Source organism: Heliangelus exortis, chromosome 30, assembly GCF_036169615.1.
Source record: "Heliangelus exortis chromosome 30, bHelExo1.hap1, whole genome shotgun sequence".
Taxonomy (NCBI): Eukaryota; Metazoa; Chordata; class Aves; order Apodiformes; family Trochilidae; genus Heliangelus; species Heliangelus exortis.
Window position 1 is genome coordinate 3,653,419 of NC_092451.1, and position 13,755 is coordinate 3,667,173.

General features: G+C 47.9%; 1 protein-coding gene across 2 annotated transcripts in view; it reads left to right on the forward strand.

Annotated features, from left to right (window-relative positions):
* LOC139788808 (tetraspanin-15-like) overlaps positions 1-11,304 on the forward strand; it is a 29,527-nt gene extending 18,223 nt beyond the window's left edge. For both annotated transcript variants that reach the window (XM_071729035.1, XM_071729036.1), the window contains exons 6-8: positions 4,309-4,362; positions 4,917-5,033; positions 10,888-11,304. In XM_071729035.1, the coding sequence (XP_071585136.1) occupies positions 4,309-4,362; positions 4,917-5,033; positions 10,888-11,127 (411 nt within the window). In that variant the 3' untranslated portion in view covers positions 11,128-11,304. The remainder of the gene's footprint in view (positions 1-4,308; positions 4,363-4,916; positions 5,034-10,887) is intronic.
* Positions 11,305-13,755: the final 2,451 nt, after the last annotated feature.

The following is a 13,755-nucleotide window of genomic DNA, read 5'->3' on the forward strand; positions in this document are numbered from 1 at the left end:
CAGGCTACACTTTAGTAGGTTTAACCTAGAATAAATACCAAAGCACTGGGCTATTAATTGCATTTTTATCACACCATGGAGATGTTAGAAATGCTGGATTCCTGCTTGGATTCCTGGGTTGGTTGTTTTTTTCCAGCCTCATGTGTGATATCAAAGGGTTTTGGAGGATAATTTTGCAAAGTGCTGGCAGCATCTTGGGCTGCATCTCAGCAGGGACCCAAGGGAGCTGCTGTCCCCTCTGCTCCTGGCCAAGAGGACACAGCTGCTTCAGGATTTTGGGGTCTCTGGTTGAAAATGGGGCTTTGAGAGGTCCTTGGATACAGCTCCCCCCCCCTTGTGCATGGGAATTCAAAGCAGTCTCGGGAGCAGCTGCATTCCCAATATTCTGTGAGTTGGGTGGGAGGGAGATGGGGAGAGGAGGGAGTTCATTTTCAGAGCCATTGGAGTCCCCTGTGCTGATTTTCAGAGCTGAAAATCAAGACTTTCCCCCCCCACCAGGCAGTGCTTTTCCTGCTGAGCCCAAGCTAAGTGCTCTTGTTTACTCCAAGCATCCACCTTGTTGCAATCAATCCAACACATGCTGTGGACAAAATGCCAAGAGCTGGGTCAAGGCAGGGGGAAAAATAAAAAAAGTGCAAATATCCCTGATGGCTGTGGCCAGAGATGCTGTAAATGTTGCTAAAAAGGATTTTCTGAGCATGATCCTGGTAGCAAAACCTCCTCAGGGGTTCAGAGCATCGTTGCCTCTGAACCCTGCCTGGTGCTCCTTGCACTGGGGGAATAGATCATCCGTCCAGTATCAGTGGGATTTTCTCAGGAAAAGAGGGAAATCTGAGGTGTTTTAATTAGCAGTGGGAGGCTGGCATGCAAATCAGCTGCAAAAATAATTGCCTGCTCCAATCAGGGCGTTGATGAAGAATCTCAGAGCTCCTGAAGATGAAATTAGGAATTCATGTGTTGTCCTTCTGGGAGGATGTGCTGGAGAGAGACAAGTGCATTAGTCAGGGTCCTGACACTCCCCGGGTGGTTTTGGGTGACAATGTGGCAAAAAAAACAAACAAAAAAAAAAAGCCCTTGGTGCACTGGGCAGTTGGGAGGGAGAAGGAATCGTGGGTGATTTATGTAGTAGGGTAAGAAATTAAAAATTTTGGGGCTTCCTGTTGCTCTGGAGGATGTTCTAGTGAAGGACTGGAACTCCTGGAAAGGGAAGTTGATGTTAAATTTTTTCAAGAATTAAAGCCCATGAACGTGGCTCTGACAGCCAGAGTGCTTTATGGGAAGCAAAACCCCACTAAATGCACCTAAATCTCCATGAGAAATGGGAGCATTTCTGGGGATGAGCAGTAACCTGGTAGAGAGATGGAGCCTGGCTCTGCAAAGATTTGATTTTTGGCACTGCAAAGCATTTTTGATTAAGAAACCAGCTGGATGCAGTGCCAGCAGTGCACAAAATGGACTGAGAGAGCCAGCTCCTGTGGGAATTTTCTGCTGTCTGCAGCACAAAAACACCATCTAATAAAAATTTAGCTTAAAAAATAGAGTGAGGCCCCCACCCCCATCACTGCCTTTATGTCTCAGTTTGTAGCTGTTTGCTGAAATTGCTGGAGTTGCTGTGGGGTTTTTCTTTGTGGGCTGAGGAGGTGGGAGAAGGAATTTGGGCTGAAGAAGGGACCAGGGACAAACCTGATTGGGTCATAGTGTGGTCTCCTTGCTGGGAATAACCTTTTATAAACTCATTTATAGATCCCACTGGTTTGTAAGGCAAGAAACCCTTCTCGTGTCCTTCTCAGGCTTTCCTGAGTGAGAGGTTGAGAGCCCAGCAACATTTTGCCTCAGAGAACCTTGGAGATTTCAGCAGAGAGGTGCCAGGAGAGGTCATTTGGAATCGTAATATTTTGGAGAATGTAATGTTTTGTAGAAACGTGTAGAAATGTAATGTTTTGGAGAACAAAAGGTGCTGGTAGGAGTGAGCTTGTCTGAAGGAAGGAGCTTGAAACGTGGGTTAGGAGGTTGGTTGCAGTATGGTTTTGACTTGTCATTAAACACAGCCCTAAACCCAGCCTCTTTTCCAAGAAATTCCTTTCTTTTTATCACAAAAGCCTCCAAGAGCTTTGTGTTCCCTGGGATACCCTGGGGTTTCCTTCAGGACAGGTTGAGTTGCATTAATGAGAGCAGAATCCTTCCCAAATGCTCTGACTACTTGGCAGAGCATTCTCAGAGGTCAGAAACCTTCAGGTCTTCCCAGGGAGAACTGAAAAGCAAATCTGCAGCTACCTAGGGCTGGGAGCCTCATCTCTAAGTGCTTTTTTAAAATGGTTTTCCAACACCTTTTTGCCTCCTCCAGGGAAGCCACAGTGTGCCTGTGCCTCTGCCAGCACCTCTGGAGCCCTGGTCAAAAGTGGCACCATTTGGCACCAATGTGGGGGACAAAAGCAGTTGATTAAATTAAAAAAAAAAAAAGTGCAAGGCTTGCAATCCTTGGCCCTCGAGGGGTTTAAATAAAGTCTGCATGTGTTGCTCTTTTGGGAGCCCTGAAGGCATCAAAATGCATTCTGGAAGAAGAAATGTTTCTGCTTGGTTTTGTCTTGGGCCTTGCAGTTCAGCTCTGACCTTCCCTTCCACCAAAGACCTTGCCAAAGGTCCCTGGAGGCTAAAACCTGATTTTCTGTCCCCTAAACCCCAAGTGCTGAGGGAATTACTCGGCTGGATGGTCAGGACTGGAGAGGATTGTGAAACCCTTGGTTAATGAAATGGAGAAGGAAGAAAAGTGGGGCTGGGTTTGTGCCAGAGCCAGATGAGCTCCATCCAAAGGACGTTTCACCCACAAAGGTCCCAGTTTGGCTGCAAAAGGGAGACTGAAAAACCAGGGGCCACTGAAAGCTGTCGAGAAAAGTGGTTTAATTTTGAAATGTCACCCAAACAGGAAGATCCTTGGTCATGTTCAGGTCCCTTTCTGCCACTGCAGAAACAGCCTTGACCTCCAGAGCATAGCAGGTTCCAGTCATGTGGTCCCAATCCAGCTGAGATCCCTCTCAGTGCCCCTCAGGGATGCTTTGCTGCTGAGCTCTGCATTTCCCTGCAGGTTTTTCATACACCCAGGGACTAATTAATCTCCTTAACCAAGCCCAGTTGGGAAACAGTGTCTTGAAGTGGTGCCAGATGGGGTTTTGAGAGCACCCTGAGTAAGGAGGTGGGTAGAGAAGCTCTTGGTGGGGTAACTCTGGGATAATTTCCCTGGCAGCCACAGGAGGAACAAGCTGGAGCCTGGCCAGCATTTTTTTGATGCCTTGTCTTGGAGGAAAGCATCATTTCCCCCTCAATGTGCACATTTCTCTTTCTCATCTTCTCTGTGCTTCCAAAGCACGAGGTGGTTTTGTTTTGTTTTGTTGTCCGTGAGCTTTTACTGGATGTCAAAGCCATCTTTCTGAAAGCACAATAATTTCAGCACATTTTATGGCCACAAGGCCCTTTTGGAAATGGTGTTAGGGAAGCTGCTGTTTTATCTGTGAATCAGCCCCCCAAAAAAACCCCAAAGCTGTCAGAAGATCAGTCCTGAGAGGTGCAAAGTCCCAAAGCCAGGATGTGCTGGAGCTGCTCTCCCACTTTTGTTTTTTGCTTTCAGATGAGCAAGATGCAATTTTATAACCCAAAATGTTCTGGTTTTCCATCCTAGCAGAAGCAGAGAAATTGGGTTTGATTTTTGTTTTCTAAAAGTCACTGAGCAGCAGTGTTTGGCTGGGATTTCTCTCAGTATTTGTAAATCTTGGAACATTTTTGTTGGCCAACAAAGCCTTGGGAATCCCTAAAATCCTCCCCAAAGTGCTGGGAGACTTTGGGGTAATTCCTCCTTGTTTTCTGCAGAGCTTGATAGATTTAATACCTGTGAAATTCCCTTTATTGTGAGGGAGGGGCAGGACTGAAGGTGTTAGGAAAAAGTGGCCAGAAATAAAGGAGACAACAGAGGTTTGCAAAATGCTCGGGGGATGTGGAACTGGTCCCAGTTCAAATCACTGCAAAAGCACTGGACCTGAGCATCCTCCCAGCCACCAGAAACCAGAGAGAAAAGTGGTTTTAAAAGAAAGAATTTAAAACCCCAGCATTGCACTGGGACAAAAAGGAGCCTGGGGTAGCCAAGTGAGGGGTTGGGGTTGCCTTGTGCAACCCTGAGAATGGGTGAGCTCTTCTATTGCTTTTTTTTTTTTTTTTTTTTTTTAAATTCTTATTCTAATTTATTATTTATTCTTATTTCTTGCATTTCCCCTTTGGCTTCCTCTGCTCTAAGTCTGGTCACCAACTCTCTGTTTGCAGATCCCTGGAGAAGTTGTGAACACCCTGTGTGGGTACAGGACCCTGGATAAAGAGGTAACCTTGGCTTTTTCCTCCTTCCATAGAAAATTTGATTCTCCTTGCCCAAACCCCTTCAAATAACCCATTTCTCTGCTCTTCCTCACCTGGGATGGCTGCTACTGCAGCTAGATAAATGCAGACATTCATTTTTAGTGCTTTTTCCTGGCAGGGTGTTGCTCAGGCACAGCCAAGCTTGGGCAGGCTCGAATTCCCTGGAAGCTTTGAGGTGGCCTCTCTGGGAGCATCCAGCTCTCTGCTCCATCAGCCCTGGGCAGTGCAGCTCCTCAGATGAGTTTTGAGGCTTGGTGGAAGGAGAGAAGCTGATTCTGAGGCCCTCGAGGGTGACAGTGATGGCAGCATCCACGGGTACCAATCCGTAGCTCCCGGGGATGGGGTTTTTTTTTGGCAAAAAACGACCCAAGTTAAGGGTCTAATCCCCAGAAATCAATTCCCCAGCACTTCTCACACCACTCCTTTGGTTTCCAAGAAGGGGGAAATGCAACAGGTAACATTTCCTCCCCAAACCCAAGATCTCAGCCCTGTGGTGCTCCTCTCCCCTCTGCTTCCAGCGCCTGGAGCTGCTCGATGTGATCCACGTCCGAGGCTGCATCCACGCCGTGGGGCTCTGGCTCAAAGACAACTTCGAGGCCACTTTGGGCATCGTTTGCTCCCTGCTGCTTCCTCAGGTACATCCTGCATCCGGTCAGGGTCTGGAGGAGGAAAATTTCACAGTTTTGGTTCTTTTTTTCCCCCCTCTGTTTGCATCTTTGTCTCGGGTGGGAAGCGTCGTGGCTCTTCCTGGAGCATCCTCAGCAAACTGAGCAGCTTCTGGTGCTTCCCAACCTGCTCCTGGCAGCTTAGTCCTGGGTTAAGGAACAGCAGGGAAAAGCAGGACTGTAGCACAGTGCATCCTTTCCTGTTTGTTTATCCAGCTCTCTTCAAACAGAGCATAAATTTTAACCCAAATCACCTTCACCAATTCTGATGAATTTCCCCTTGAGCTGCCTGAGGCTCCCAGTGACTTCCCAGCACAGGGAACAAAACTTTTCATCACTGGGGTCCCACAAGGAGAGAAATTTGGGCTGGCAGCTGGGGCTACCCCTCTGCACCACTCTGGGCACTGTGCTAGCAAGGAGGTGAAGCTCTCTCTTTCCAGAATTATTTTTGACCAAACTTTGGTGATTTCGAGTTGCTTTGAGCCTTCAGGGAGTTCCTTTCAAGGCTCCCAAGCAAAAAGTCTTTTTATCTCCTGGGATGTGACATTGGGTTTGCCTCAGGGGAGGTATTTGTGATGTTTGCCAGATATGGGGTTTTATCTAAATGGGAATGAAATGGGTTTTTTTGTGTGTTTCTGCTTGTGGTGAAAAGCAGTGTTGGATAAAGGTTGGATAAAGCAGAAGCTGATGGGGAAATAATTTTTCAAAGGGTGGACTTTGATAGAATGTCAGCTTGGAAGGGACCTCAAGGACCATCTGCTCCAATCCTTCTGGATAATAATAAACAATATTATTGTTTATATGAGATGAAATCTCAGCTGGATGGGGTGCTGAGACTTCAAACTTTTCAAAGTGGGGGAACCCACCCCTCCCCCTGGGAGACCATTCCAATGTCTGACTGTGCTCAGGATGAAAAATTTTCATCTGGTATCCTATGGGAATCTCCCCAGGAGCACCTTGTGCCCATTGCCCCTTGTCCATGGGACTCCTTGTGAACAGGGAGTCTCCAGCTGCTTTGCAGCCCCCCTGGAAGTTCTGGAACATCAGGATGAGGTTTCCCCTGAGCCTTCTGAACAGTTCTCAGATGGCCTCAAATTAAAATCCAGGATGAGGGAGCACTTTGTGCCTGTCCTACCTGGGATGCTCCCTCTTTCTCAAGTGCTTTCTCCAAAGATGAGCAACCCTGCTCATCCAGGAGAGGGAATGGGCCCAGAAATGGGGTGAGAACGTTCTGGAATAGCAGCGACCACTTCCATCTGCCTCCTAGGATGTCAAGAGGCCATTGCAGGAGCCTCCTGGTGTGTTCCCCATTAGCCAGCCAACAGGAAGCTCTTAATTGGGAAGGATGGAGAATCAAACCAGAGCTGGCAAAGGGGGTTGCTGAGCCTTGATGAAGATCAAGTGCTTTTTGAGCGAGCGTTGGGATTTTTTTTTCCTGGCGTGCCCTGAAATGCTGCAGAACCTCATTCGCCCCCATCTGCTCCCCATTTCCAGGTTTTAAATATAAATCAGATTGGATTCTGTCGAGTTTTGGGAGGGAGTTATGTTATAAATGGCCATCTGTGCTGCCAGGAGCTGTCAGCCCAGAAACAGCTTCATTCCCAGCTCCTGCCAGCAGAAAGCTGGGGTGAGAATCTTGGCTGGCACTGGTGATGCAGGGAGGGGACAGTGCCTGGAGCTTTGGGTTCAGCAGATGCATTGACACCCAAAAAGGTTGTCAGGGTCTGGCCCAGGCTGCCCAGGGCAGGGCTGGAGTCCCCATCAGCCCAGTTCTGGTGCAGAGAGACCCAAGAAAAGTTTTGGCTGGCAAAGAGCACCCAGAGCTCTGGGTGTTGCTGTGGTTTTGTGCTCCTGGGGGGGAAGCCATCACATTTTAGCTTTCCATCATACCAAAAGTTGGGTTTTTTTCCATTTTTCTGGTTTCTCTGAGCACAGGGCAGGCTGCTCTGTTGTGTTTCCTTACACGTCTGGGTGGGATCAGGGAAAGCTGAAGAAATGCTGGGACCTGTTGTGTGCTTCAGGAGGCAGGGAAGGTCCCAGCTTGTCAGCCTCTCTCCTGGCCACCACGAGCCAGAGGGAGTTAGGAATTTTCCATGTGCTCTTAAATCGTTCCTTTCTCTGCCTTTTGGAAGGAAACCATCAAGCAAGGGGCTGAAAAAATCCCAGTTAGGAGAGGGGAAGTGGTCGGGGTCATTTGACTTAATTCAGAGCTGAGCAAAAATGCAGCATCTCCATTATTTTTCTGCCTGTCAGAAGTCCCCTTCATTCTCTTTTTTTACCTCCTTTCCCCATCCTCTCTCCTTGCCCTTCTCATGCAGAGCAAGGCCAAACCCTGATGGGTTTCCTCTGCCTGTCAGGAAGATGTTTTCATTTAGTCACAGGCAGCCAGGGGCAAATTCCCACTGTGGCCTCCTCCTACTTGTGTTTATTTATCAAGCAGCCCCAGATCTTTCAGCAGGTGCAGCAAAGGACATAAAATAATATTTTTTCTGCCACGGAGCCCTCCTTTCCCTGCCTCTAGTGAGATTATCCGGGGGTTCACAGCCTGCATGAGGTGCATTTGTAATTAAAATAAGCTGAATAACTTTGGGTCTTGCTCTTTCCCCTTTGCCATACCCAGGGGCTCATTCAGCAGCTTTTAGACTGACCTCAGGAAAATGACCTCCAGCTTTTCCATGCCCACATCTTTGCAGGGGATGCTCTCCCATGGGATTTCATCCTCCTTAGCAAGGTAAAGAGGGAGCCCCTGTAATGAGGTGGAAACAAAGGCACAAAAAAGCTCTCCATCCCCTTTTCTCCCTCCTGAAGAAGCAGAAAGTTGCAGGAGTCCAATTAAACAGAAAAAAAATCTGCAAGGTCCCTGCCAAGGGTTGGTATTTATCAACTCCATGGCACAACCAGCTGGCAGTAAATTGTTGCTGCCTTGGTTTTGCTCTGAAATTTCATCCATCTCCAAAGCTTTCCCTGGGGAGCAGCTACAGAATAACAGGTGTAGAGGTGCTTGTTCCCTCCTAAGTGTATAAATCCAGATGATCAACTCTTTCAAGCCTCAAAAAAGGTGTTCTGCAGGTTGGTGTCTTCATTTTTGAAGTTTGGATCATTTTCAGCTGCTACTGGGAGGTGGGAAATGGCCACAGCCATCTGCCTCCCATTCTGGGTGCTTAAATATATTTAAAAAAAAACACAAAAAAACCTTCCTAGTGCAACATTTTGGGCTTAGTGGCTTGAAATAGAATAATCCAGGTATCTGCAAGGCTCCTCATGGCTTCTAATGCTTTGGGTTTCCAAAGTTTCCCTCCTTGCTTTGTGAGGTGGGCAGTGTGCTGCCAGGGAAAACCAGATTTGACTGCAAAAATGTTATATATATATTTATGTATATAAAAAAACCCAACCATATTGCCACTTCTTCCATGCTTTAGGGGTGCAAAGCTCTGTGGGTTCATTGCAGGGATGCCACTGCTCCTGCATGCTCTAGGAGCAGCTCCTCAGCTGATCCTGTGCACACCCTGAGCATTTAAATCCCCCCAAATAAAACTGGAGCCTGGCTGAGGCTGGGGGGGTTCTGCACCTCCCAGCCAGGGACCTTTAAAAATGCCCCCCAAGCAACCCCCAGCTGGTTCTCCCCTTGCTTGCTGGGGGTTGCCAGCCCGAGGAGGGGGAGGGCAGGGAGAAAAGCAGCTTTTGGAGGTTTTTAGCCTGATTTTTGCTACGTTTTTTTACCACACTCCTCTGCACTGAGGCCTCCCTGCAGATTGCAGGGCAATAAAATCAGTGCTCACCGTAGGATTCTCTTTACTTGGGGAAAACATGGTGCCCTTGGTAGCAGGGATATTGGATGCATCTATATTCCTGACAGCTTTTTCTGTTCTCATTAAGTGCAGGAGGAGATTTCGAGGCGAGATGGGGAGGAAGATGGTTCATAACTCAGAGGAGAGCAAAGCCTTGGGGGGTGTGTGTGTGATTCAGGTTGTCAATTGAGGACTTGGGGTCGTTTTATTCCATTCAAGAAATCCCCAGCAAAACCTGGAGGCTGAGTCCTGAGCAGGAGGGGGGTGATGCTCCCCCCCGACCTGCTTGCTTTGGAAGAATTCATTTGCATTTGATTTATTGCAAGCCCCAGATCCTTCCTGAATTACTCTCTTGGTTTAAGGGGGGGGGGGGGAAACAATCAGAGAACAAATTACACACTTGCTTTAAAATTTGTTGTTTCAAATGGGTTTTGCTTGCTTGTGGCTCAGCAGCAGGATTTGAATCTGGCTGGTGATGACAGGCTAATAAGTAAATAATGCTAAAAGCATCCCAGCCACACAGCTCAGCATTCTTTTAGAACTTTGGGAATCCTCAGGGCTCTGCTGGCAAACGTGGATCAGCACAATCTCATTATCTGGAGCTGCACTTGCCAAGAGCCACCCCCGAGCATCATCCAAGCAGCCTTGGCCTCCTGCATCCCCAGCTGGGGGGTTCTGCAGGATTTGGAGGGATAGGAGAAAAAACAAGACCTTGCTTGGTGTTTCTCTGACCAGGTCTTTGGGTTCGTTGTTTTTCCTTCTCCACCAAAACCAAGCTCCAGCCCTGGTGACTTAAAGCTTTCACAGCTCAGTTCTGGCCCTGTGCTTGTTCTCAGGGACCAAATTTGGGTTGGAGATGAATGGCAGAAATCAAAGCCGAGAGCTTGAAATCTTGTGCTGATGAAAATATTCCCCCCCTTCTCATCTTCTCAATCTTCTTCTTCTCAAGATTTAAAGAGTATTTTTTAATTTCCTGCAAGCCAGGGATCACAGAATCCCTGCCAGCCATCAGGGAGATGGGGAATAACCCGAGTGGAGCAGTAACTTCATTGGAGCAGGAGCTGCTGCTCCTCTCCCCGTGATGCTGCTGGTGACGTCCGAGCAATCCATGTCCTGCTGGCTGAGGTGATGTGGGAAGCCATGAGATGGACCTGGCCTTAAATGAGTTGAGCAATCAGCTTTTTTTTTTTTTTAATTCTCCTTTGGCAGAGTTAGAATTACAGAATCGTGGAATTGTTTTGGTTGGGAAAGATCTTTGAGGTCATCAAGTCCCATGGTTCTTGTCCTCTCTTGTCTTGAGGGGCTGGAGAGTGTCCAGAGAAGGGAATGGAGCTGGGGAAGGGTCTGGAGAGCAAGAAGGGTCTGGAGAAGTTGTGAGGAGCAGCTGAGGGCCTGGGGGTGTTGATCCTGGAGCAGAGGAGGCTGAGGGGAGACCTTGTGGCTCTCTGCAACCCCCTGAGAGGAGGTTGGAGCCAGGGGGGGTCGGGCTCTGCTCCCCAGGAACAAGGGATGGGCCAAGAGGAACTTTTGGCACAACTCAAGTGGTGCCAGGGGAGGTTTAGGTTGGAGCTGGGGAAGAATTTCTCCCTGGAAAGGGTTGTCAGGGCCTGGCCCAGGCTGCCCAGGGCAGGGCTGGAGTCCCCATCATCCCTGGAGGGGTTTCAGAGCCCTGGGGATGTGGGGATGAGGGACATGGGGTGGTGGCGTTGAGTTAATGGTTGGACTGGATGGTCTTTTCCAACCAGAGTGATTCTCTGGTTCTGTATTTATCTGTGGCACTTCAGGACATGTTTCTTCTCTCTTTCCAGACAACCACAACATCATTTCACTGAAGCTTTACCAGGGACATGGGGTGGGGGTGGTGGCTTTGGTAGAGTTGGGATCATGGTTGACTGGAAGATCTTAAAGGTCTTTTCCAACCAAAACAATTCCATAGTTTAGAAGTTCAGCTGACAGATCCCAGGAAGGAGAACACCTTCCTGGATGAGAAGGAAGGATTTGTGTGGTCCAGTGGCTTTAACCCTTGTGCTTTGCAGGTGATTGGCCTGGTGATGGCTTGGCTGTACTGGCAGAAGTTGGATGACATCTACTCCAAGCTGGACACCGTTGACTTCAAGCTCCTGGAGATGGGAGATTTCAGCTTTGGGGCAGTGGATCTGAGTGGTGCAGGGTGGTGCTGGTGCCTGCCCAAGGAAGGGGGTTACATCCCTGTCAATGATGGGGAGGAGGAAGATGAAGAGGAGGAGGAAGGGGCCATCTGCCACAGCAAAGTGTGAGGAGGCTGAGGACTGAAAAGGGGGCGGATGGTGAAGGTGGAAATAATGGGATTTATTTTCTCAGGTTCACGAGAGACTCTGGGGGGAAAACTGTAAAGGAACACTGGAGGGTTCTAAAAAAAAAAAAATCAGTGCACTGTGCAAGCCCAGGAGGTCCCTGGGGTCTTTTTGCTACCTGGAGTGTTTGTGTGTCTCCTTATTGGGTTTTTCTGACGTTGTTTGGGGGTTTTTTTTACGCAATAAATGTGACTTCTGTTGGGTTTTGCAAAATCACTTCCACTTGCTCCATGCTGGGCAGGGAGGGAGGTGGCACTGGTGCTGTTGCACTTTAAATATAACTTTAAAGTTATATTTAACCTCATTTCCTAAAAAATAGGGGCTTCCTGTTAGATCCCCAGGTGACAAAAAAGGAGCAGCTTGCTGGGCAGAGCCTTTCCCAAGGGCTTTTCCAGGAGTCAGACCTCCAGGGAGACACAACTTCCGTCTCCTGGAACAAGATGGAAGTTTGGGAAAGGCTTGCAGAGGGGCAAACCACCCATTTCTGAAGCTTTCCAGCTCTTCCCCGTGAACAACAAGGTGAGTTTTCATCCCCAGTGCACAGAAAAGGAGACCCCAGCAATCTGGAAACTAAAAATAGTTTTATTGGTGCAATGGTGCTGGCCCTGGAGATGTGGTGACTCCCCCTCTGCTGGAGACCAACCATTAATGAGGAGGTAGGGAATGATAAGAATACTCATTTCTGACATTTCTTTAAGAAATAGAATAGCTTTGCAATAAATATTTCTGTTTTAGCACAACTTGGTGATCCCAGGCAGCAGGAATTAAACAGCCGTGTGCATCGTGCCCAGCCCTGGACTGGTGAGTGGGGAAGAGGCTTAGAGGAAAAAAAGCATCTCCAAAGTGAAATGCAAAGAGAAAAATGTCTCTTTTTTTCCCAAGAGCAAGGTGTCTGCAGCACTGGCTTCATTAGGAACATTTTTTAACAACAAAAGTATTTTGGAAGCTGGAGGCTGGTGGCATTTCCTTGGGTGCCCAAAGGTGGGTAAGAGCTGGCGAGCGACTCCTGGGCTCTGTCTCCCTCTTCTGACAGTTTCCAGGCTTTATTTTTTAACTAAACGAGGAGCAATCCTCAGCACAAGCCTGAAAAAAACACTTTTTAAACCTTTTTTTTTTTTTTTTTGACAAATCACATTAAAACCAAATCTGGGAACCACAAGAGCTGAGCGGTGGCTTAGTGAATTTTTTTACAATGGTGTGGCTAAAATTGAGGTGTTTGGTTTGGTTTGGGTTTTCTTTGCAAGTGGCAAAAGTAAAACCTGCAGCCAGGGAGTTGTGGTGAGCACTTCAGGAGTGCCAGGGTGGCTGCTTTGCCCCAGGCACCTCTTGGACTCTGGGGATTTTGCTTTGCTTCCTTCTTCCCCCTCTTCCCAGGAGCAGTTCAATAATGCTGGTAAATTCACCCCTCTCTTTGCATTTGTATTTATTTAGAGAAAGAAAATTTCTATTCTTTTTATTTCTTTCCACTTCTATTCTTTTTTATTTACAGGACAAGCAGCTCCTGGAAGCTTCCCAAGCACCATCCTGGATGAGGCTGAGGCAGCACCAACCCCGTGGGATGCAGGAGGTTTTTGTGCCTGCATTAATTCTGAGTTTTGGCAGGAGGTGGAAAAGGAAGAGAAGCCAATTCACACCTCACCTGGGGCATCATCTTCCTCATTCCCACCCAGAGCTGGTCTGCAAATGCCTAGAAAAAGGAGAAAAGGGGATTTAAGCAAGAGCATGAAACGCTGAGTGTGCTTTACAAACAGCCCTCGGAACTCAAAATAAAGGGGCTGCTGATAATATTCCCTAATTCACCCTAAAGTTTGCATTTTGACCATGGAAGAGAGAATCTCAGGAAACAGGGGTTGGGAAGAGAAGGGGAGCAGGGATGAAGAACACATAAATAGAAGAGATATTTTGCTTTGCCCCTGTTGAGGCCGTGCTTTGTGTCATCGAATAATCTCCCCAGAGGCAAGAGAAAAGCCCCACTCTCAGGTGACCTGAAAACACAACATTTGACTTCCCAGTCCTCCTTTTTGCTGGGTTTTCCTTTTTGTTGTTTTGTTTGGGGTTTTTTTGTTGTTTTTTTTTTTTTTTTTTTTTGGCTTGACAGCAAAGCTGTCCCTGGCAACACTTTGATGCAGATTTATCGATGGCCCCATTAAAAGGCAGAGTGGAAACAAGCAACCCAGGCATGAAACACAAGTGGACACCTCAGGAAGGGAAGGGGGCACCAGGAGCTTGCACTTCATGAAATTCCATTTCCAGATGTCCAAACAGGGAGCTGTGAAATGATTTCACCACTGGATTTGATGGCCCAGGGGTTGAGCCTTTTGTTCCCCAGGGTGTTCCAGGAGCTGGCTCAGTGTTGCTGATGCTTCTCCAGAGCTCACTGAAGGATTTGCTTCCATTCCTTTGGAATCACAGAATCATTAAGGTTGGAAAAGCTCTTCCAGATCATCAAGTCCGACCATCACCCAGCTACCACAACCACTGAACCATCTCCTGAAGTGGCACATCTAAGCCCTTCCTCAACACCTCCAGGGCTGGAGATGATGTTGCAGAGAGTCACAAACTCAAAGCAGT